At 38.9% G+C, this 23706-nt stretch overlaps 2 protein-coding genes across 7 annotated transcripts in view; both read left to right on the top strand.

Annotated features, from left to right (window-relative positions):
- Positions 1 to 17002, top strand: part of LOC134216359 (pancreatic lipase-related protein 2-like) — a 34342-nt gene extending 17340 nt beyond the window's left edge. The window contains exons 2-3 of the mRNA XM_062695267.1: positions 609 to 1373; positions 16691 to 17002. Coding sequence (XP_062551251.1) covers positions 609 to 1373; positions 16691 to 16787 — 862 coding nt within the window. The 3' untranslated portion in view covers positions 16788 to 17002. The remainder of the gene's footprint in view (positions 1 to 608; positions 1374 to 16690) is intronic.
- Positions 17003 to 18549: 1547 nt separating this feature from the next.
- Positions 18550 to 23706, top strand: part of LOC134212256 (pancreatic triacylglycerol lipase-like) — an 81036-nt gene continuing 75879 nt past the window's right edge. For 2 of the 6 annotated variants that reach the window (XM_062689945.1, XM_062689947.1), the window contains exons 1-2: positions 18550 to 18747; positions 19451 to 19542. The gene's annotated coding sequence lies outside the window, so the exon portion shown is untranslated. Of the gene's footprint in view, positions 18748 to 18805; positions 18948 to 19450; positions 19543 to 23706 lie in introns of those variants that run through there. The other 4 variants (XM_062689946.1, XM_062689948.1, XM_062689949.1 and 1 more) reach the window with 4 other exon arrangements.

The raw sequence follows: 23706 nt of genomic DNA on the forward strand, positions 1-23706 counted from the left end.
ATGTAATTGTTTTCTGCAACAACATGACTTTTTGAAAAGAATGATCATGTGATCATGTGCAAACTGATCTGCAGACTGAATTATTTCGGTACAGATTTTACATTCGTCAGTGCAAAAAATATTGTGTGCAACTCATTGCAAAACTCGATTTTTTAAGCACTAGTGGTATTTATTTATCCAACTCGGCAAGCATTGTCCAATAAACGTACAATTCGTGTTGAAAAAATAATCTTGCCAATAATTGCACAAACTACTATTTATTGATCGTTGTTTCCTTTTGAAGTATTTAAAAGTGATCCACATTTTTATTGGCTATGATTAAGATATTTATTGCTTGTTTTTACATTTTTATTTAAAATTTGATTTTGGTTTTAACAATAATGATTCGATGAGACTATGCTATGCTATGCTATGCTATGCTATGATTAACAATATTGATTCGATGAGTAATATTAGATTTGTTTATTAAATTTTTTTTCAATATTTAGAATTCATTTTGATTTGTTAATAAACTATAAAGTGCATTGTTCATTATTCGATGTGTTATAAAAAGAAACAAGAAAACAAAATCTACCTCATATAATTCTGTTTTCCCCCTTCATTCATAGAGATACTCAAGACAACCCAACCGAGCTGAGCATGTTCGCACCCGAGACGATAAAACAAGCTCCGTTCGTGCTGGACCGGCCCTTGATCGTGTTAATCCACGGCTACACGGGTCACCGCGATTACGCACCCAACACATCGATCCGACCCGCCTATCTGGACTACGACGAGTTCAACATCATTTCACTCGACTACAATCCGCTGGTGCTGGAGCCATGCTACTACCAAGCGGTGCGAAACCTTCCGACGGTGGCCAACTGCACGGCCCAACTGCTGGATTACATGATCGCGGAGAAAATGTTCACGTTGGATGACATTCACGTGGTGGGCTTCAGCCTCGGAGGCCAGACTTCCGGCATGATCGCCAATTACATTACCGCGGGAAAACTGAAGCGCATAACCGGCTTGGATCCGGCCAAACCACTCTTCATCACCGCACCCAGTCAGTACAAGTTGGACCAAACGGATGCGGAATTCGTGCAGGTGATTCACACCGACGTGTTTGCGAGGGGGATTTTGCACCCCAGCGGCCATGCGGACTTCTACGTCAACGGGGGTGTTGAGCAGCCGGGTTGCAATGCCCAATCGATGATGACCACCGGAGAGTGCAACCACAATCGGGCGCCAGAATATTACGCGGAGTCCATCGCCACGGAAGTTGGCTTCTATGGCTATCGATGTGCCCACTGGTATTTGTATATGCTGGGATTGTGCAACCCCAATGAGGATAGCCAGATTGAACTAATGGGAGCTTACACGCCAAACACGTAAGTCAAACGGAGCAAACTGCATGCGAGTTCTTTGTTTTATTTTCCCGTGAGTGAGTGAGTGCAGTCACATTAGTAAACTGGTGTGTTGCGACGTTGGATGGCTAACGTACGGTGTTGGAACCGTGGGCGAAGCCAGAGAGCGCACATTGAAAGAGGGTTATTTTTCAGGTATGTGGGTCATATTGAGGTCTGCTCATTTGCCATGATTTTTAATTCCACACATTATAAAAAATCTGTTTTTGCGTCACCGTGATTTGATCTCGACAAATCATTCAACAATGTTCACTGCAATAGAGGAACTAAGTGATTGTTGTGCGTGGTACTTTACTATACTGCCGTAATATAAAGACATGACGCATGGACCAACTCGTAACAAATGCGTTTTTCTTTTTTTTTTGTCATAGAGAGTGGCAAAAAGTATTAATAAGTGATTGATGAAATACGTCATTTCAATTGGTTACGGTGGCACAACGCCATGCGTTAAAAATAGTTAGATACTACGTATAACCCACTTACAATATAGACTAGCAGACCCGACGAACTTCGTTTCGCCTAAAACTGATTTAATCTCTGATTATGTCTCGAGTTATGAATAAATTGATGTTTCATTTGTATGGGAGCCCCCCTTTCCTAAGGGGGAGGGGTCTCGAAACATCTTAAGAACCTTCCCTGGCACCTATGCATTCAAATTTTCACGCCGATTGGTTCAGTAGTTTCGAAGTCTATAAGGTTCAGACAGACAGAAATTCATTTTTTCCTAGCTTATTGATCTTCACATCAAATTGAAAACAGTTTCAAAATTTGACAGTTTAAAGTTTGTTAACTTAACATATTTTAATTCTAACAGTGAACTAAACTGAGCTGAATCATAATTCGCATCAATTGAAGATCATTCCGTGCCGATAGTTCGAACGAGCCAGACGTGTGTGCTGTGTCTCATCGCGGATTGTGTTCGGTAGTGCGAGTCTATTGTGTGGTGCCTACCTACGGATCCAAGGCGATCGCTGTCGGCGAGTGAAGTAGCTGCTTCTGGCGACGCCAGTGAAGCAGGCTATTGTTACTGCTGCTACCTACAGCAGCAGGGGCAGATAAGTAGAAACGTTTTATTGTTCTCCCATCTGCTTTATTCGGAGTGGGACTGATAGAATAAATAAAATTAGTTTTTTTTTAAGTTTTTTCTGATTAGCTATTAGTCTTAAGTTAACATAAGCAAAATCATCCTTCCACCTTGCAGGGGTGAGAATGGAGACAGAGACTGTGGAAGGCAATAGGCCTCCAAAAGATGCAGGGCGCACACGATTGTACCATGCGGCTTCGCCTGGGCCTTGGGTTGTTTACTTTCGGCAGAAAGTGAAGAGCCCTAGATTTTCTGGGCATAAAACGAGATTTGACGCGTCGTTTTACGAAGCTTGAATTCAGCCAAATCAACAGGAACAAACTACGCATCACCGCACCTACATACCAGGTGGCGAATGAAATTGCTGGCGACAGGGCGTACAATGTTGAATATTTGGTTTATGTGCCCTCGCGGGAGGTCGAGATAGAAGGCGTAATCAACGCAGCGAGCTTGACTTGCAAGGATGTGCTTGCAGGGAAAGGTCGCTAAAGAACGTTCCCTGCAATCTACCGTGGATATTCTGGACTGCAAGGAATTGCATTCAGCAGCCACGGTAGATGGCAAGTTTATTCAAGTCAGGCTCGCTTCGGGTGACATTCGCCAGTTCGATGCTTCCTAAGTATGTCGATATAGAAAATATGTTGTTTCCGGTGCGTCTTTTTTGTGCCAAGGGTATTTAATTGTACCAACTGCAAACAACTTGGTCACACTGCCGAGTTTTGTGACAACAAACCACGTTGTGGCAAATGCTCAGAAAAGACATCAGGAGGAGTTCTGTCAGCAACAAGCAACAAAATGTGCTTATTGTGGTTTGAACCCTCCCATGGTTTGCAGTAAGAATGCCCGGTGTACAAAAGCGCACCCAAAAAGTGAAGCGCTCGTTGGTACAGCGCTCCAAGCAGTCGTATGCGGAAATGGTTGGGTCGCAAGACACATCCGCCACAGCCACTGCATCGACTGCTATTTCAGCCACCGTTCGTGTAAGTGATTACTATGATTCCATATCAATTGACGAATTGGACTCTGACGCAGCCGACATGGATGATTCTGCGGAGGTACACGTGCCCGAAAAGAGGAAGCAACCGTCTTCCCCAGGATCGCGCCGTAAGAGAACAAAAGTCATCCATAAAAAGCTTGCCAAAATCTGAAGGTAATGGGGTTTATTTAAAATCCCGAAGCAATCTGTCCCTACTGCTTCTTTTGATCCTAGTTGCAGTAAGACATTCCCGCCATTGCCTAAATCCGATGTTTCGAAGAAACATCCGGCTAGGAAGAATCAACGAAAGAAAAAAACAAATTCGCACTTCTAGAAAAGTATTCCGTCCAAGCGAGGATTGATCTCCTTTAAGGACCTTGTGGACCGTTTTTGAACTTGTTCAATATTCCGAATTCATTAGAGGCCAATCATTGACCTCTTTATTCCAACAGTTGAAAGTTATCTGAAGCAATTGACTGTTTCATGGCCTTCTTGCAGAAATTGTATCTTTCGATGGATAATACGGCCAACACCGAAGATACAATCACTGTGCTGCAGTGGAACTGTCACAGTCTGAAAATAAATTAGACGTGTTCAAGTTTTTGATTCGCAATTCCGATTGCGATATATTTTGCACTTTCTGTGAAACATGGCTTTCTTCTGAAGATGAAATCAACTTCCACGATTTTAACATTATTCGCCAAGATCAGGATGATCATTATGGTGGCGTTCTTTTGGGGATCAAAAATGCTACTCCTTCTACAGAATTCCCATTCCGACTGTTCCCGGCTTAGAAATCGTCGCATGCCAAGTAAATGTGAAGAATAAAGATCTTTGCATAGCTTCAGTGTACATTCCTCCAAATGCCTCTATTAATCGTCGACATTTTTGGAGCGCAGTCTCTCTCCTATCATCTCCAGTATTGATATTGGGTGATATGAACGCACATGGTATTGGATGGGGCGAAACGTATGACGATTATAGAGCGCCTATTTTCTATGATTTGTGTGACGATTTCAATTTGAATATTTTGAACACTGGTGAAGTAACTCGAATAGGACCAAATGGTCAACAAAGCCGTATTGATCTGTCTTTATGTTCAAATTCACTATCATTAGATTGCACGTGGAAGGTAATTCAAGATCCCCATGGTAGTGATCATATGCCGATAGTTACCACAATTAAAAGTAGCTATCAACAATCTGAGCCAGTTAATGTTCCTTTCGACCTCACGAAAAACATTGACTGGCCAAAATTTGCATCGGCGGTAAAAATTGGTATTGAATCAACTGATACTCTTCCACCTTTGGATGAATATCGATTCCTTACTGAGTTGATTCAAAAAAGCGCACAAGAAGCTCAGAAACGACGCGTTCCAAGTACATCTGTCATAAGAAGACCAGCCACTCCTGGATGGGATGATTTATGTACTAAGTTGTATTCTGAGAAATCTGATGCCTTCAAGGCCTTCCGTAAACACGGAAGGTCCGAGAGCTTTGAAGAGTATTTGAGGCTCGAAAGAAAGCTCAAAAATCTTCTCAAGGCAAAAAACGTAGCTACTGGCGACGTTTTGTCGAAGTCTATCACGAAACCTCAATGACAACACTTTGGAAAACGGCTCGCAACATGCGGAACCGCATTTCCACCAACGAGAGTGAAGAATACTCCAATAGACAGATATTCAACTTCGCAAAAAAGGTCTGTCCGGATTCCGTACCAGAATAACTGCTATTCCGAGAATCAGTTACTGATCCCGGCTCTTTGGGTGGACCATTCTCAATGCTGGAACTTTCTATGTCTCTTCTGTCATCGAATAACTCTGCTCCGGGATGCGATAACATCAAATTCAATCTTCTGAAAACCTCCCAGATATCGCAAAAGACGATTACTTGACCTGTACAACTGTTTCATGGAGTACAACATTGTGCCACCTGAATGGCGACAGGTGAAAGTAATAGCTATTCAAAAGCCTGGAAAACCAGCGTCTAATCACAATTCATACCGACCGATTGCCATGCTATCATGCATGAGAAAATTATTGGAGAAAATGATCCTTTCAAGAGTCGACCATTGGGTCGAAGAAAATGCATTGCTTTCAAATACTCAGTTTGGATTTAGAAAAGGAAAGGAACAAACGATTGTCTAGCGTTGCTCTCTTCAGATATACAACTGGCCTTTGCGCACAAGGAGCAATTGGCTTCAGTATTCTTGGACATTAAGGGCGCTTTTGATTCAGTTTCCATAGAAGTACTGTCAGGCAATCTGCACAGTAGTGGATTACCCGTTATTTTGAATAATTTCTTGTACAATTTGTTGTCAGAAAAACAAATGAACTTCAACCTCGGCACTCTGACAACTTCCAGAAATAGCTACATGGGCCTTCCCCAAGGTTCGTGTTTAAGTCCCTTGCTTTATAATTTCTATGTTAAAGATATTGACAATTGTTTGGAAGGACAATGCACGCTCAGACAACTTGCAGATGATGCCGTGGTCTCTCTAAGAGGTCCATGTGCAAATGTCTTGCAAGGACCATTGCAAAGTACCTTAGATAATATGACTGTTTGGGCCAGACATTTAGGGATCGAGTTTTCACCGCAAAAACTCAGTTGGTTGTGTTTACTAAGAAGCGGTATCCTGCTCAACTGAAACTCAAGCTGTTGAATGATGACATCAACCAATCTTTATCTTCTAAATACCTTGGGGTCGTGTTTGATTCCAAATGCACCTGGAAACTCCACATTGAGTATTTGATACAAAATGCCGGAAAAGGATCCATTTTCTACGTTCTATCTCCGGAACATGGTGGGGTGCTCACCGGAAGACCTCATCAAACTCTATAGAACGACTATTCTCTCTGTTTTAGAGTATGGCTCTTTCTGCTTCCTCTCAGCAGCTGATTGCCACCTGATCAAATTGGAACGAATTCAGTATCGTTGTTTGCGTATTGCCCTTGGCTGCATGCATTCAACGCATAACATGAGCCTGGAGGTGCTTGCTGGAGTCACTCCTTTAAAGCACCGTTACTGGGAGCTCTCACTTAGAATACTCATCAAATGTGGAACAAGTAACACACTTGTTCTAGATAACTTCGATAATATGCTTGAACTAACTTGTCGTTCAAGATTCCTGAAGTTTATCTCAACTACATATCGTCAGATCTTTGTCTTCCGTGTTATAATCCCCTCGAGTTCACTTCACCAACGACAGTTCCTCAATTGTATACGATCTGTCCATGAAACATGCTATTCAAGGAATACCAGATCATCTTCGACAAATATCTATTCCCTCACTTTTTCTGAAAAATATGAATATGTCAATTGCAACAACAGATATTTCACTGATGGTTCTCGCATCAACGGATCCACTGGCTTCGGTGTTTTTCAATGTAACTTCAACCACCTTCCAAAAACTTCAGGAACCGTGTTCGGTTTTATGTTGCTGAGCTGGCAGCAATTAACTTCGCTTTGGGGATAATTTCCAATCAGCCCGTAGACCATTATTTCATCTTCTCGGATAGTCTTAGTTCTATCGAGGCACTCCGGTCGATGAAACCTGTTAAGCACGCATCTTACTTTCTTTCAAACATAAGAGAGCAGATGCGTGTTTTGGTCGAAAGATCATTCAAGATTACCTTTGTTTGGGTCCCATCTCACTGCTCAATCTACGGCAATGAGAAGGCAGACTCGTTGGCAAAGGTGGGCGCACAGGAAGGTGAGGTTTATGATAGACAATTCTCGGGCAACGAGTTTTTTCCATTAGTCCGTCAGAGTACTCTTCAAAGTTGGCAAAGGAACTGGACACACAATGAACTTGGACGGTGGCTATTTTCCATAGTTCCAAAAGTTTCTGGGCGAGCGTGGTTCAGAGGTGAGGACTTAAGTCGAGGCTTCATTCGCGTGATGTCGAGACTTATGTCTAATCACTATTCACAATACGCACATCTGTACAGAATAAACCTTGTCGATAGCAACTTATGTAGGTGCGGAGCCGGTTATGATGACATCGATCACGTAGTTTGCTCCTGCTCGGAAAGTGATGCCGCAGAGAGCAATTATTGGATACCCTTGTGGCCCGAGGTAAACAACCCTTTAGGGAAGCTCGAGGTGTTTTGGGAGATCATGATGTTGTCTATATGCAGGCCATTTATAATTTTCTTAGTGCTTCTGACATCAAAATTTAAAATTTTGTTTTTTTTCTTTCTTTAAAGTTTTTTGTTCTGTCTCTGTCTTTTGTTCCGTAGAGCTCCATAGCTCTTGCCATCCGGAAGATGCTCCCCAGTCGAACCATTCCTCGAGCATGACGACACGCCACATCGTCACTGACGCCAAATGCCCGGATGAGAAGCTGAAATTTCCTTATCCCAAATCCTAAGCCCCGTCCATCCTTAAACATTGTAAACTAACCTCGAGTCACCACGAGTACGCTGGCTCCTCCCCTCTCTTATTAACTGTATAATAAAATGATATTGATTGTATATATCACAAAGAACCATGGCTCCGTAAAGTGTTATACACGCCTGAGCCTACCAAATAAACGAACTTGGAAAAAAAAAAATCAATTGAAGATGGCAAACGGAATCAACTCCCCACGAAGGCCCAAATTGCCCCTACTCTTTAAGGCCTTTGACTCTATCTTCTTATTATTATTATTACCGTCGTTCGGGGTGACATTGGGCCTAGGGGGTAAGATTGGGCCAAAAACGAAAAATGTTTCAACTCCTATAATATCTCAGAAACTGTTACAAATTTTGATCAAAACTTCAAACGGTTCGAAATTATATTAAAATTCACGTCTAGAAAATCACAAAACATATTCCAAGAACTAATTGTGCTCGTATCATAATGCTTGGAATTTGAATGTAAAACTATTGATCGAATGAACCCGTATTAAAATAGTGTCACACAAATCTATTACATAACTAGTTTTTAGATTGATTGATACCTGATTATCATGTTACGATAATCTGTTGTTGTTTTATCGAATTTTATGAATATTTATATAACGGTTCTGGTTTTTCGTAGCAACGAGCAATGCACGCTAAAAAGGGGTGAGATTGGGCCAAGCCTTTGGTTGATTTGCTATACATAGTTGGTAAGAGCAATGTAGGCAATTATTTTTAATGAGCAATTGAATCGTTGCATCGTCACCGCTGAACTTTATCTCATTTGGCCCAATGTCACCCCTTGTGAGGGGTGAGAATGGGCCAATTTTAAACAACATATAACATAACAAGAATTTCCCTCATTTATTATTTTCTGCCCACACAGCGGTAAATTTATTATTCAAGCTTGTACCAAACTAATTAAAACTTGATTCCAATGTTAACTACTAGAGCTTTGTAACATTTACTTGGAGCATACCACAATGACACCCCCGTTGACGGTACTAATAGAATTGTTGAAAAGCAAGTCAAGTTCAAGTTTTCATATAAAGCCATTTAATAAAAAGAAGATTGCCAAAGTTTCTTTAAAATGAGGGGCAGCATTTGGTCGAAACTATCAGCAAAATCGGTTCACGGGCTTCGGAGTTCTAGAGTTCCAAAATTGACCATTTTGTATGAAACACGGCAAAAGGGGCAATTTTATTATACCGACCAGTGTAACCCATTTTTCAAAGTGCGTGTTGACCCGGCACTTGTTCAAACCCCTTTTTTCTCGACTTTTCGTAAAATGCTTAATGCGCGTTCTTTTTGATGATGGACAACGTCTTACCCGAAGGTACTGGATGTCAAATCAGAAACTAAATTTGGGGACCGTCACGAAATCATGTAAGATTTTAACACATAAGACAAATAAGACAAATAAGACAAATAAGACAAATAAGACAAATAAGACAAATAAGACAAATAAGACAAATAAGACAAATAAGACAAATAAGACAAATAAGACAAATAAGACAAATAAGACAAATAAGACAAATAAGACAAATTAGAAAAAAAGACAAATAAGGCATAAAAAACAAATAAGAGAAATAAAAAAAAGACAAATAAGACAAATAAGACAAATAAGACAAATAAGACAAATAAGACAAATAAGACAAATAAGACAAATAAGACAAATAAGACAAATAAGACAAATAAGACAAATAAGACAAATAAGACAAATAAGACAAATAAGACAAATAAGACAAATAAGACAAATAAGACAAATAAGACAAATAAGACAAATAAGACAAATAAGACAAATAAGACAAATAAGACAAATAAGACAAATAAGACAAATAAGACCAATAAGACAAATAAGACACATAAGACAAATAAGACAAATAAGACAAATAAGACCAATAAGACAAATAAGACAAATAAGACAATTAAGACAAATAAGACAAATAAGACAAATAAGACAAATAAGACAAATAAGACAAATAAGACAAATAAGACAAATAAGACAAATAAGACAAATAAGACAAATAAGACAAATAAGACAAATAAGACAAATAAGACAAATAAGACAAATAAGACAAATAAGACAAATAAGGCTTTTGAAACAAATGCAATTTTGAATTTGATACACCGTTGGAAAGATAATTGTCTAAACTATAGAATGAGTATGTTGTTGAGGGATCACGAGTAAAACATTGGCAAAAATAGGGTAATTATTGAATAAATGTGTATTTTGCCTAAAATGGACTATATCTAACGAGCAGGGCCGAGCAGTCTCAAGAGACCACCACCACAGTTTAGTTTGGGCACAAAATCCGAAAAACGGATGTTTTTTAATTATTTAATTTTTTTTCTTCTACAATGTTATGAAAACTCATGTGAATATGTACGTTATATGGAAGATGTTGATTTGGAAAATGTATTGGAGGTAACCACTTTCCCTTTGATGGGACTCGAACCCATGACCTTACAGTACGCTAGACTGGTGTTTTAACCAACTAAGCTACGAAGCACCTCCGTCGGCCTTCTTTGTTAATTACGATTATTGAGCATAACAAAAAACCAAGTTTAATCCCCCTAGTGGCGATGATGCCTTTCTCGTGCATAGTAAAATGTATTGAAAAAAGTACATAAGAAAGGCCAAAAAAGCACTTCAGGGGCATAGATCGCATTTCTTCTATCGTGTTTCATGTTTTTGTATAAATTACTAAGCATTTCTACCATACTTATTTTTTTTTCGTTTTTCGATTTTTTTTCCAATGGCCCTTGGGAAAAACGATGATTTTTCTATAATACCGAAATGCAATATCGGATCGGAAGAATTTTCGATAGCAAACAATGGGACCGCATTCCCCGTCGAATGCAACTTGTTGCGAGTAAATCGGGTAATGTTAAGTTCCAAAAAGTGTGTCTACAAAATTTATACACATACACACATACAGACATCATCTCGGTTTGTCGAGCTAAGTCGATCGGTATATAACACTATGGATCTCCGGGCCTTCTATCAAAAGTTCATTTTTAAAGTAATCCTTTAGCCGTTCGGTACAACTTTGTACGAGAAAGGCAAGACATACAAATTAAAAACAATGCTTGGAAGGTAAAACTGACAAAAAATGTTACACAATTAATTATTATTTTTGTTGAAATAGGGAAAAAAAACAGACCGAAAATTATCATTCCACATAGAAACTGTATCTACCCATCTCTGTTCAGGTGCCATTTTACATTAAATTGTGCGTAAATTTGGTTTTGTTTTAAGAGAAAGTTAATAACATGGGCGTAGCCAGAATTACGAGAAGGGGGGGGGGCAACTTTTTTGGTCTTCTAAATCATAGTTTTATAAAAACACATGAATATTAACACATGAAACCAAATCCAAACCAAATCGAAACAATAATGATTAAAACAATAATGGATTTAAAAATGCGTGATTTATTGCTCATCAGATATTTTTAAATAAATTGAGAAAAATATTAACGAACTTAGTATTTGGAAAGAATATAAAATCGGCTATAACAATTATTATAAAAATCCTGAATTCTTCCATAAGTTTAAGAAAACTAGAACCATACATCTGAATTTCTAAACAAATCCTCTCTGAAATAATATTGATTATAGAATAGGCAGAAAAATCAATATGCAAGCTTTCTCCAGGAATTCCTTCGACAATTGCTCCAGGCATTCTATCCGAAATTCTACCAGGGATTCTTTAGGAATGCCTCCAGCAACTTATTCGGCAGTGTCTTCAGGAATTCCACCATAAATTTTGCCGGGAATTGATCCGAAAGTTCCACCATTATTTACTCCAAGAAAATCTTCACGAACTTCTTTATAAGTTCTGCAGAATTCCCTGCAATAATTCAAATAATTTCGTGCTGTTTCCCATAATTTTTAAGAATAAGAATATTCCGTGGAAATTCCGCAGAATTACCAGTAAACATTCCTGAGAATTTCACGAAAAATCTTCGAATTTCTTGTGTAAATTCCATAAAATTTTCCGTGAATTCGAATAATTTCTTGTGAAAATTTCAAAGAATTTCCTCAGGAATTCCACCGGAAATTTATACAGAAATTATACCGAAAATGAAATCAACAATGGAATTTTCAGAGGAATTCCTAGATTAATTCGCAATGAAATCCTGAAAGAATTCCGGTGGAAACTTCAAGATTTCCATTGGAAGAACCTCCAGGAGTTTCTTCGAAAATTCCTCCTGGAATTCGGCATTTCCAATATCTCTAGGATTTCCTTCGAGAAGTATTCCGGTAGTTCTATCTGCAGTTCCTCTGAAAATTCTTCCGGGAATTTCGGCAGAATTGGAATTTATGTAGGCTTCTTCAGGAATTTATATAGATTTTCCACCAGAAGCTCCTCTGAGAATTTTTCTGCGAGCTCCTCAGGGAATTCTCCGGGAGGTCCTCTGATGATGATGATGGTCCAGCTACAAACCCCAACAAAGGTTTCAGCTAGTCGAGATTTGTCTATAAGATGAATTCTCTTGTTTCCGAGAATGCTTCTGATAGTTTCCCCGGGGTTCCTTTGAAAATTCTCCCGGGAGTTTCTTCAGAAATTCTTCCAGAAAATTCCTTCGAGAGTTCCTCCGGGAATTCCACCAGAAATTCATCCGGGAGTTTCTCCGGAAATTTCTCCGGGAGTTCCACCAGAAGCTATTCCAGGAAATTATTCATCCCTCCGGGAGTTTCACCGGCAGTTTCTCCGGGTGTTTCTCTCAAAAGGAACTCCCGGAGGAACTCCCAAAGTAATTTCCGGAGGAACTCCCGGGGGATTTTCTATAGGAATTTCCGGAGAAATCATCAGAGGAATTCTCGGAGGAACTGCCGGTGGAACTTCTGGAGGAATTTATTGAAGAACTACAGGAAGAATTTCCGGAGGAAATCCTGGAGGAACTCTCGTAAGAATTCTAGGATGAACTCCCAAAGGAACTTCCGTAAGAGTTCCAGGAGGAACTCCTGGAAGAGTTCTTAAAAGAACCTCCCGGAGGAATTCCCGTAAGAACTCCCAGAGAAATTCTGCGAGGAACTTCTGGAGGAATTTGTAGATAAATGCCTAAAGAAATGCTAAATGAATTCCTGGAAGAAAGCCTGATTGAATTCCCGCAGGAACTACTGGTGGAACTTCAGAGGAACATTCGGTGGAATACCCTAGAGGAAGAGAAAAAATATTTCTAGAGGAACTTCCCAAAATCCCATTTCCCATGAAATTCCTGCCAAATATCGTCCAGGAATTCCCTGTAAAGTTCCTGGAGGTATTACCGGAGAATTTCTTGGAAAAACTCCTGGAAGAACTCCCACAAGCACTTCCGGAGGAATTCCCACATGGAAGTCCTGAAATAATTCTTAGAGAAGTTCCTAAAGGAATTTCCGAAAAAATATCTGAAGGAATTCCCAGAAAAATACCAGGAGGAATTAATGCAGAAAATCCCTGCGGATTGTTCCGAAGAAATTTCTGGAAGAACTCTTGGCAGATATCCAAGTAAATACCGAGTGAAGTCCGGAAGGAATTCTAGTACACTTCCGCGGAAAATCTCCCGGGAAAATTCCTGAAGGAATTCCTGGAGAAGTACCTGAAGAAACTCCCGAAAAAATACCTGTAAGAAATTCTGAGGAAATACTTGGACGAATTCCAGGAGAAATTCATGAAGATATTTCTAGAGGATTTCTTGAAGGATATTCTGAAGTAATTGCGAAAAGAATTCCAGATTGGAATGCTAGATGATTTCGCTATTGAATGTTTGGAGGTATTCCCGGAAAATTTCCTGGAAGTAATCCCGGAGGAATTAAAGGAAGAGTTCCGAAAGGAATGCCCGGAGAAGTTCCTAGAAGAATTTCCGAAGGATTTTCTTATAGATTTACAAGTGAAATTATGAAGCTAAATCGGAGGTTTTCGTCATATATTTTTGAAAAAACTTCTGGTAGAATTTTGGGAAGAAATTCCGTATGTATTCTTGACGGAACTCTCAAATGGATGCCTGAAGGAAATGCCGGATTCTTCCTGAAGAGAGAATAGCCGAAGAAAAATCTAGAAGTAAATCTTGGAGAGAAGAAAAGAAATCTTCAAGGAATTTCCTCGTGAATTTCCTAAAAAAAAATTGAGTAGGGGGTTTCTAGATAAGGAGGAATTACAATTACATGAGAAGGATTTTCGAACGATTTTCAGAGGAGTTTGTGGATAACTTTCCGGAGAAAATCAGAAGTTCCCAGGGGAGCTTCTAGAAGGATTTCAAGGAGAATTTTTGAGTCCGAAATGTTTCGAGTTGTTTTGAACTTTCATATATTATGGATCCTGGATGCCCTAATAAGTTTTGGGAATCTTTTGAATTTCAACCACCTATTTCTGTATATGATTGGATCGTAAAAAGCACATGTTTGAGGGAATTCATTTCAGTACCCGTTCAATCTTTCCACAATTTAGGGGGAGGCCTTGGCTACGCCCTTGGTTAATAACAAAAAAATTATTATGACAATTTCTCAATAAAAATTATGTTTAATTTTGTAGTAGGGTAACTGCTCTTTGATTTCATCTCATGTCTCCGATGTTCATCCCATCAAAAACAAAGCAATGAAAAGGTATTTTATCTAGAAGCGATGAAATTGGTGCCGTATTTCCTTGTTTCATGATAAGATAAATATATATTCAGTGACATGGAGATCGGAACAGTTTCCCTATATTCATCCCTGCATCCCATCATTAATTTAAATCATTAAAAAACAAAATCAGGTCTTCGTCATAGGGGGATTCAAGGGAGAGGGGGTTTGGGCTTCCACCTGTACCTCTCCTATTTAATCTTATGCACAGCAACCTTATTCTAGTTTTGATTTGCATTTGAACTGGCCCTAAAATGAAAAACAATCGTTCAAGAGTGCGTAGCTCATTACTGGGTTAAATACTAGTTACACCTTCCGGATGCGATGAAAACACATAAATATGATTAATCTTATGCTAATATTATTAGAATACTATAAAAAATGCAGAAAAACCAAAAGAAATATTATTGGCCACCACTTTGTATGGAGCCGCCCCATAGTAGGATAGCGTGAGTTGCAGCCAAGTGAAATTTTCTCTCAAGATTCTAATTTTGGTTTTGTTGCTTTCAGTTTTTTTAATAGCCACAATTCTATGGAAGAGAAGGTTGAGCCGTAAAAAAATTCTTAAAAGTCCGAATCATAGTCGCTTGGCGACAGCAGAAACAATATCACTAGCGCGCATCGGAAGGAAAAGCTACAAAAATGTATTCGCATGGATACCGTCTATAGCGTAAATTTTCGAGTAGATGATGTTGGGGTATTAATAACAACTAAGTGCTCAATTAAATCGAAATTTATGAGCTTCCTGGTTTCAGTGTTACGGTAGTTATTGTATTATTATACAACAACGTCGATGCAGTTATCCTAATGCGTTATCGAGGAAGTGCCCTCCAATCAAGGTAAGGCTTTTCAAGACAGAATTCTGTCATTAATGGATTTGCAGTACAACACAAATAGAAATTAATTTCACTGAAGAAAAGGAATTTCTGAAGGAAGATAAGATTAACTTAAATGTGACGTGAATATTCCACAATCTACAACATGTTTGATCAAAATATGTCTCAGATACTCATACTTTTACCATACTCATATTTTAACCAACAAAACAATAAAACTTTAGTTAACACTAAAATTATAATCATAATAAACTACAATGTGTATTGTGTTACAATAATATCCTTTCGTTGTCGAACGTTTACCTTGGGGTCGTGTCTTGTACACAACCCTTCTGAATTTTTTATATTAAAAATCACAGGCAATGCATTTTTTGGACATTCAAAGCACGTAAATTGCGTTGTTAAGTTATAAGATATTAATTAAACTATCTAACCCTAACCCAGAGTGGCGACACTGTCAGAATTGGACCAAAATTAGTCTGTCATTCCCATACAAAATTGTGTTCTAAACGAGCAGGAGACCTGTCAAATGCGACACATGTCACCACTTTCATTTACATACACTCTGCCCTAATCTTACGATAACAATAGACAATTATGAGATTTGTACAAAATCGCAACAAATCACAGATGAATTTATTATATTTAAAAACATTTACTTTGGCATCTAAAATTTAAAATAAATGATCAGCTGAATAACTGCTTCATAGCTCATAACTATTTACGCTACTGGGTGCATTAGTTCTGGTCTGTATCATCAAAATAACGCAAACAGTCTCATTTGTATTCATCTTATTAGCCAATCGTTGCATTTCCTTGTCGGTTTTTTTTTTTCAGTGAGCTTAGTAGGAGGAAGGTTGCGTTGTTGTGCGTTGTCTATGAGCGCAGCATGTTGTGCAACATAGAAGAATAGACAACGCAGGTGTTCAAAGACATATCATTAAAGAGTGATTTTATGTGGGAATAATGCTGCGTCTATGGTTGTTCCGCTTGCCACAAGATACAAGTATGGTATTCAAAAGTGTAACCTTCGATGATCTTATAATGGCATGGTCTTGTACTAAATTGATGTAAAGCTTCATAAATTTCAATACATTGTTTTTGATTAAATAAAAGTGAAACTTCATTTTACATAAAATTTGCTTCAATAAAATTAGTCTTATTTTTGTATTTTAGGGGGGGGGGGGGTCTGTTGGAGTTTCTTTGGGGTCAAGTGTACCTTCTTTTCCAAGTATATTGTAATTTGAAGGTTCGTAAATCGTAACTCAAACGATGTTTCTATTTTTTTTTTTCAGTAAAATATCAATTTTCGCAATAGTTTATTTGTAACAAAGCAAAAAAAAAACGCGAGAATGGCATCATTCAAACAAGCTTTAATATTATTTTCTTTATTTTCAGGACACGGGGGCTGTACTTCCTGAACGTCAACATGAACCCACCATATGCGCAAGGAAAAGACTTCTCATTAAAAGATGATTTTCCCATCCATGACTAGAAAATGGCAGTTACAAACTGTGCGCAGTATGAAAAAACCATGATGCCTCTGTTTTTGCCTGATTGTAATCTAGGCCTATTTAGTATAAATTGAATACCTAAATAATTGTAATTCTTATTCAATAATGCAGTTTGTATTACAATGTTGTACTTACAGGATCTCCATATGACCAGTGACAATGTACCTAGGAGCACAAAGTTTTAGACAATAAAAACCGAGCCAACCAATTCAACCACAGGCATGGATGTATTGTCTCTGTTCTCACACCTCTTTATAGATATATTTTCTTAAAAAAAAATCGACACTACAAGCTAAACTATAGTTCGAATGAAGGCGTTTCGAACTCAACATCCGTCAATTGTGAATAAGCGGTTTTAGTCAACAGTCGAACTCACCTCTGCAAGAACAGCAGTGAATTGTGAAATTTGACGTTCAGATTGGTATCTTTTGGTGAATGCTGCATTTGTGTTCAATGTTTTCCGATATGCATTGCGAAGGAATTTAATGTTCGCAGTTTTAACGCTTCTTGCCGGCATCGTCGAATTGCTGCGGTCCACAAACATGCCGCGTCATTATTGCATTCGAAGGAGATCAAGGTAGGTTGGTGGCTTTTGCACTGCGATCATTTTCATATTGAGTAAGTGCTTGCACGGTGGCGGTTCTGTATCAGGTGATTAACCTCTCTCTCATTTGTTGTTCGTATAGCTAGGTTATGAGGAAGTGGTTGAGTTTGACCGCCAATCGACTGAATGTTAGAAAGATCCTAATGTTATTAAAGTAATGAAGTGTACTTTATGAAATTAATTGAATGACGTAACAAAACTAGTCCCATTATAGAAAAACAGGAAAAATGAGATTTTCCACATCTAACGTTCCCGTTGCCTCGTCTCGCCCTTGCGGCACTAATCTACAATGTACCACGCGCATCCACACGCATCCACACACTTTCTATACCAGAAACAGATCTGCCGACGCATGGTACATTGTTCCCGACGCATTACTCGCCAAAAAGTGTTTTGCTTATATGATTTTACGGTAACAGAACGTCATCACTACTTTTTCGAAATCATGGATTCCAGCCAGCATGTGCTGGAAAATTCGAAAACCAAAATTGACGAGGTCAATTTGTATGAATGTCAGTCAGTATAAAGAGTGATTTTGAGAAAGGCTTCGGTGTTTTCCATAATAATTTATTTGAAAAAATCTTTTAAAAGTGCTGGACTAAGTGAACATATACTGCATGTAGTCGCATGCTTGTCCCATATGAATAGGAAACCAAACAAAGATGGGATAGATATGCAATTACAGGCAGTACGCTTTCAATATGATTATTGAAAGTATGTAGATTTTTCTTGTGAGAGTGATTTCTAGAAAATTTTAAATAAGTAGCTTTCGGCTTATGTTGATAAAGTGGCTGGAAGCATTCATTTTCTACTATCAGAAAAGAGTGAGCATGCAAAAGCAAAACAAAACAAAAACATAATTGTTTGCACAATTTGCATTGAACTGAGAATAGGTATTGATCAACAAAGCTAAGGCATCCGTCGGAGTTAATTCACTCCTTGTGCACTCCATAGGCTGCTCAACACTCTCACTCTCTGATAGGCTTAAATTGAGTTCAGTAGGCGTTGCATGCTGCAACAACTTTAGCGGACGCCGGCGCCGGTATCACACCATACCATACGCGCACCAGTCGTTCAGTCAACTCCGACAGCTTCTCATCACGATCACCACGCGGTTCGCGAAGGAAAGCATAATGCTTCAGTTTTTCTTCAACCGTCGTCGCGATCGGACTTACCCAACGATCACCAGTCAACTGCCCTGTGGCATCGCGCCGCATCTTAAGTCGGTTTCGTTCAGCAACAGCCTCGACAGTTGATCGCGTAACATCATAACAACAGCGGCTAGCATCGAACGTCCCCGAAACGTGCAAAATAGTTTAATATTAATGTACATATCGGTGTGTAGTTCAGCGATTACAAGTTTATCGTCCTTCACGGTCGTCTGAGATGTCGTATTCGGCGTGAGAGACTGCAGCAAAATCAGATTCGGCAGTGAAATAGCGACGGTTTCTGGTCAATTCACGCGAGGCTTGAGGAAGGTCAAAACCTTTTTTATGAGCCGTCTTCGCAAATGAATTACCATTAATTAATAATTGCGGTTCGTGGTCATTCCACTTTTAGGACAGTTTCAAAATTGGCGCTCTTTTTGGAGCTTCGTGAAATGCAGTAACGCGCAATGATTGTTGTTTTTGCTTCGAATTTGTAACTGCTATGAACTGTGTTGAACGTGACCAAAAAAAAGCTTCGCTAGGGTGACAATCACTTAACGAACAAATATACACATCAACTTTCAAAAATCATATTTGAACGGACAAAGCAAGTTCTTCTGTGAAAATTTCAGGATCAAGTGATTTATTCAAAATTCATTTTTAAATATGATTTAAAATTTTGAATTCTCTGTAGAATGTCTAAATTGGCTTTTTTTTCAAAACTTCTTAAAAATCTACAATTTCGAAAAGCTTTCATTCGTGTTCTGATAGTTACAAGATTCTAATTATACAGTTTCTCTTTACTGAACTGAACCTGAGTTAGTTTGATTTGTTTTGGCCCAGTAATTCATATCATATATTAAACCAAATAAATGTTTTGCGCATTATGTAGCTGATTCCTGAAATTTAAATTTGCCAGTTTTTTCGTCACCCTGAGAAGTGCCCTCGCGGTAGTGAGCGCGCGCAATCGAAAGTAAACCATCGGTAAGCATTGGAAGTGATCGTCGTGTCGCGCCAGAAGACAGTGATTGCGATGAAGTAATAAGTGACGAGCGTGAGCAGGAAAACCGAAACGATATTGCTACTAGCACTCGACTTTGGGTTCACTATTCGGTCACACTGCGATGAAGAGAGCGCAGAAAGGCTTTTGTTTCAACTTCGGTTTCTGGAAAATGGGCAAACGAGTGGTGAATGCAATCGAGCTGGTGCGCGGTTACATGAATGGATGAATGATAGCCGACTTATAAAGACTAATGCTTAACGGTGTACACGCGATCTTCGTTGGTGAGCATAAGTAATCGGTGGTTTGTTCATGTTTGCAACTCTTTTGTTTTGCATTGTGAAACTGTGATGTCAATAGATCGTATCAGTGCATCGTCATATTAGCTGATGGTGTTATTTGCAAAGTTACCAATCCCTTTCAACAAAAGATGTTCCGCGATACTGTGTCTGCCTAAATAGTGTCGACTCGTTCAACTGTTTAAATATCCAACATAATTATCATCTCGATTTCCAATGAAATTAGATTCATAAATAACAAAGAATCTACGACAATATTCTCTCGTTGTAGTGAAATAATTAAGACATGCACCGGTGCTGGCATGTCTACATTCCTGTTTTACAAATTGATCAGAACTGGTGTAAATTGCACTATGATCTAAGTGAATAGAGGTTGGGATTTACAACCTGCTCTTAATGAGAGCACCGGCCAAGTACTTATAGTCAGTCGGAAGAGGAGGGGAATGTTATTGTGTAGATATTGTTACTACTAGAGACTGAGAAACTGCATCCCCACAATGCCACGGGAAGGAAATTTTGGTACAATCAAAGTTAATTGCCTATATTCCGGGTGTTAGCCACCCGGAGTGGAAATTAATGAGGGGAACGGTTCGGCACTTCATCTCATAGCTCCTATTTCCATCCCATCAAAAACAAAGCCATGAAAAGGGATTTGATTGGTTTCTTATTTTTGTGATTTGTTTCACCAGTGAGCACGCGTGTTTGCAAAAATAAGCAACGAAATTGGTGCTGTATTTCTTTGTTTTGCTATGAGATGAATATATGTTCAGTTAGATGGAAAGCGGAACAGTTGCCCTACTATGTCTGAAACTCGATTTGTGCAATTGCACAACATGTGAAAGATTTAGTTCGAAAAATGTATCAGGACAGCTACTTTCCCTACTAAGCTTCCTTCGAAGAACTTAGAAGAACTACTAAGAACTTCCCTCGTAGCTTAGTACAGAAAGCACCTGTCTAGCGTACTGGTTTCATAAAATCAAACCCCACCGAAGGAAGTGGTTACCCTCCAATACATTTTTCGAACTGATTCGTCCACATGATGTGCAATTGCACAAATCGAGTTTCGGACATAGTAAGGAAGTTTTGACGTAGAACTACGTCTGTCTTTTCTATATTGGGGTACACTTTACGATTGCAAAAAATCCAAAAATCCATCTCAGCCGTTTCTCGATGGATTTTCAATTTTCTTGGGCCATTCAATCAAGGAAGAGTCAACGCTCCATACCCGATGTACACTGAAGTCATTTTTTACGCGGTTATTTTTACAGGCATTGCTTTTTATGCAATTTTTTTCACTCGAATTTCGGGATTTCTGCGGTTCATTCAGACATATTTTGGGATTTACGCGGTTTTTTACGTTGTTTTTCTTTACGCGCCCCATATCATCCGCGTAAAAACCAATTCCAGTGTGTTACAATATTTATGTATGATAATATTTACTATTGAAAACTTGCTAAAAGTTTAGCACTCGGTTTCGGTAAATCAGTTAATCTCTTTAGTGCATCGTAAGCTTCTTCTTCCATAGCACTACATTCCAACTGGAACTTGGGCTGCTTTTCAACTTAGTAATCTATGAGCATTTCTTTAGTTATTGCTGTTCCAGAGAAAACTTTCCTCTTTCTGGTTCAATTTTAAAACTATAGCAGCTGACACTTCATACATTTTCTCTGCTGTTTGGCATGGCATTCTTCGATGAGAACGCCAAATAATAAATTTTTGTTTCAGTGTATTGCGGTAGAACTTTGACAGCTGCGGAAGCACATTGCGGAATCCGCAAAATGGAAAATTCAACATTGTTGTTTCATAAGGGCGAAAATCGCAAACGTAAACATTGACTTCTTCTGCTGATTTCAGGAAGATTAGAGACTTCTGGCAGTATTGTCCACTTCCGTTCAATAGAAGGCGCGGAGCGCCACCAGTTACAAATGGTTGTTGCCTAGTATCGATCCTAGTTTTTGAGGAATTTGGAGGAAAAGGCATTGTTTACGTTTGCGACATTCGCCTTATGAAACAACTGTGTCGAATTGTATAGTATCTTGTGTAGCAAAGTCAATGGATACACTATGACCTGTGTGTCGAGAATGTTCCCTACCCGAAAACACCCTAGATCGGATCAAGAATCGATCTCGCCATCTCCGGATTCTGCGCCTTTGTTCGCATGGATAACTGGAGACCTCAAGCCAGTATAGAGGTCATATTAATGCAACTTACAAGGCTTTTAGCTGGTGCAGTTCGTTTCTGCTAACTTACACGCGCGTATTTTCTCGAAAGCTTGGGGGCGTTTGACAGTAGCTTCTCGCTATTGATGCCTGTAGAGTAGGGTGCCAATGAAAATGAAATTTTTAAATTAAAAAAAACGACATTGCTCACAAGTTTCATTACCCCAAAATATGGCCCCATGCAAAATTTGAGCTCAATCGGACATGATTTAGGGGTGCCTAAAATTCATCAAAGTTTTGAAATTTTTCTCATGAAAATTTTCCCAAGGGGGGGCCAAAGGAAAATTCGAAAATCGAATTTTGTTTTTGATGCCAAATTACTTAAAAATGCATGAAACGTCGAGATCTGATGTTACTTCAATTTTTTTTTTAATCGGTTTTTTCTCTTAGAACATTTTTGGGACATTTTTTTTCATCGAATTTTAACACCGGACGATACGAAAACGTTTTCGTAGCCAAAAAATATCCCCCTATGCAAAATTTTAGCTCAATCGGACATGATTTAGGGGTGGCTAAAATTCATCAAAGTTTTGAAATTTTTACCCATGAAAATGCAAGAAGTGTAAACCGGAGAACAAGTTGGAGTCCTTTGGCATCAAAAAACAAAAAAAAAATCTTTTTTTTTCTTTTAAAGTAACATTAGATCTCGACGTTTCATGCATTTTTAAGTCATTCGTCATCAAAAGCAAAAATTCGATTTTCGACTTTTCCTGTGGTCGCCCTTTGGTTCATGGGTAAAAATTTCAAAACTTTGATGAATTTTAGGCACTCTTAAGGTCACTCCTGACAGAATCCAAGTTTCAAAGTGTTCGCGTTTTCGGGGGCACACCACTCGATACAGAGGCGGCGGACAACTGTCATTTTTGTTGATTCAGCTTTGCGTGAAAAAATAAAAATGACAGTAGTGTGCCCCCGAAAACGCGAGCACTTTTAAACTTGGATTCTGTCAGGAGTGACCTTAAATCATGTCTGATTGAGCTCAAATTTTGCATGGGGTCATATTTTGGGGTAATGAAACTTGTTAGCAATGTTGTTTTTTTTCTTTTAATTCAATGACAATTTTTTCCCATACATTCCATTGGCACCCTACTGTAGAGGGGCTCGGAATCTTCTTCGCTGTTGCAGTGGATGTGTTCTGGGAAAAAACGCTTGCTTTGGTCTCATCGCACAGAAAAGTCGAAAACCTGTACATTACATACAGCTACGTAATTCAACGTCACCTTTGCGTACAACTCGTTTGGGCTGCACCTTTGAGTTTTTCGAAGGAAGATCGAATTTCGCATCCACTATCGCACCTCACGTGATTCTACGTTCAATTAGTGGTCGTGCGATACCTACATCCTTCTACCCACGACCCCCGGCTTGTAAGGTTGAAGTGGTAGTCAATAGGCTACTGAGCTCGTCTGGCGAACTAAAGTTTCACTTGTTAATTGAATATTTTTCCAACCAAATATTTATTTCGATGTGCACGCCTCGCTCTACCTTCGCCGAATCTTCTTTCTTCTAAGTACAAACTCGTTTAACAAATCTTGTTCATTTTCAAATACTTTAAGGGCAATTAATGAAGGCTATAGATTAACAATCATGATAAAATACTTTTTGGGCAAATGGAAAAAGCTTAAGATTAACA

This window comes from Armigeres subalbatus, chromosome 2 (genome assembly GCF_024139115.2).
Source record: "Armigeres subalbatus isolate Guangzhou_Male chromosome 2, GZ_Asu_2, whole genome shotgun sequence".
NCBI lineage: Eukaryota > Metazoa > Arthropoda > Insecta > Diptera > Culicidae > Armigeres > Armigeres subalbatus.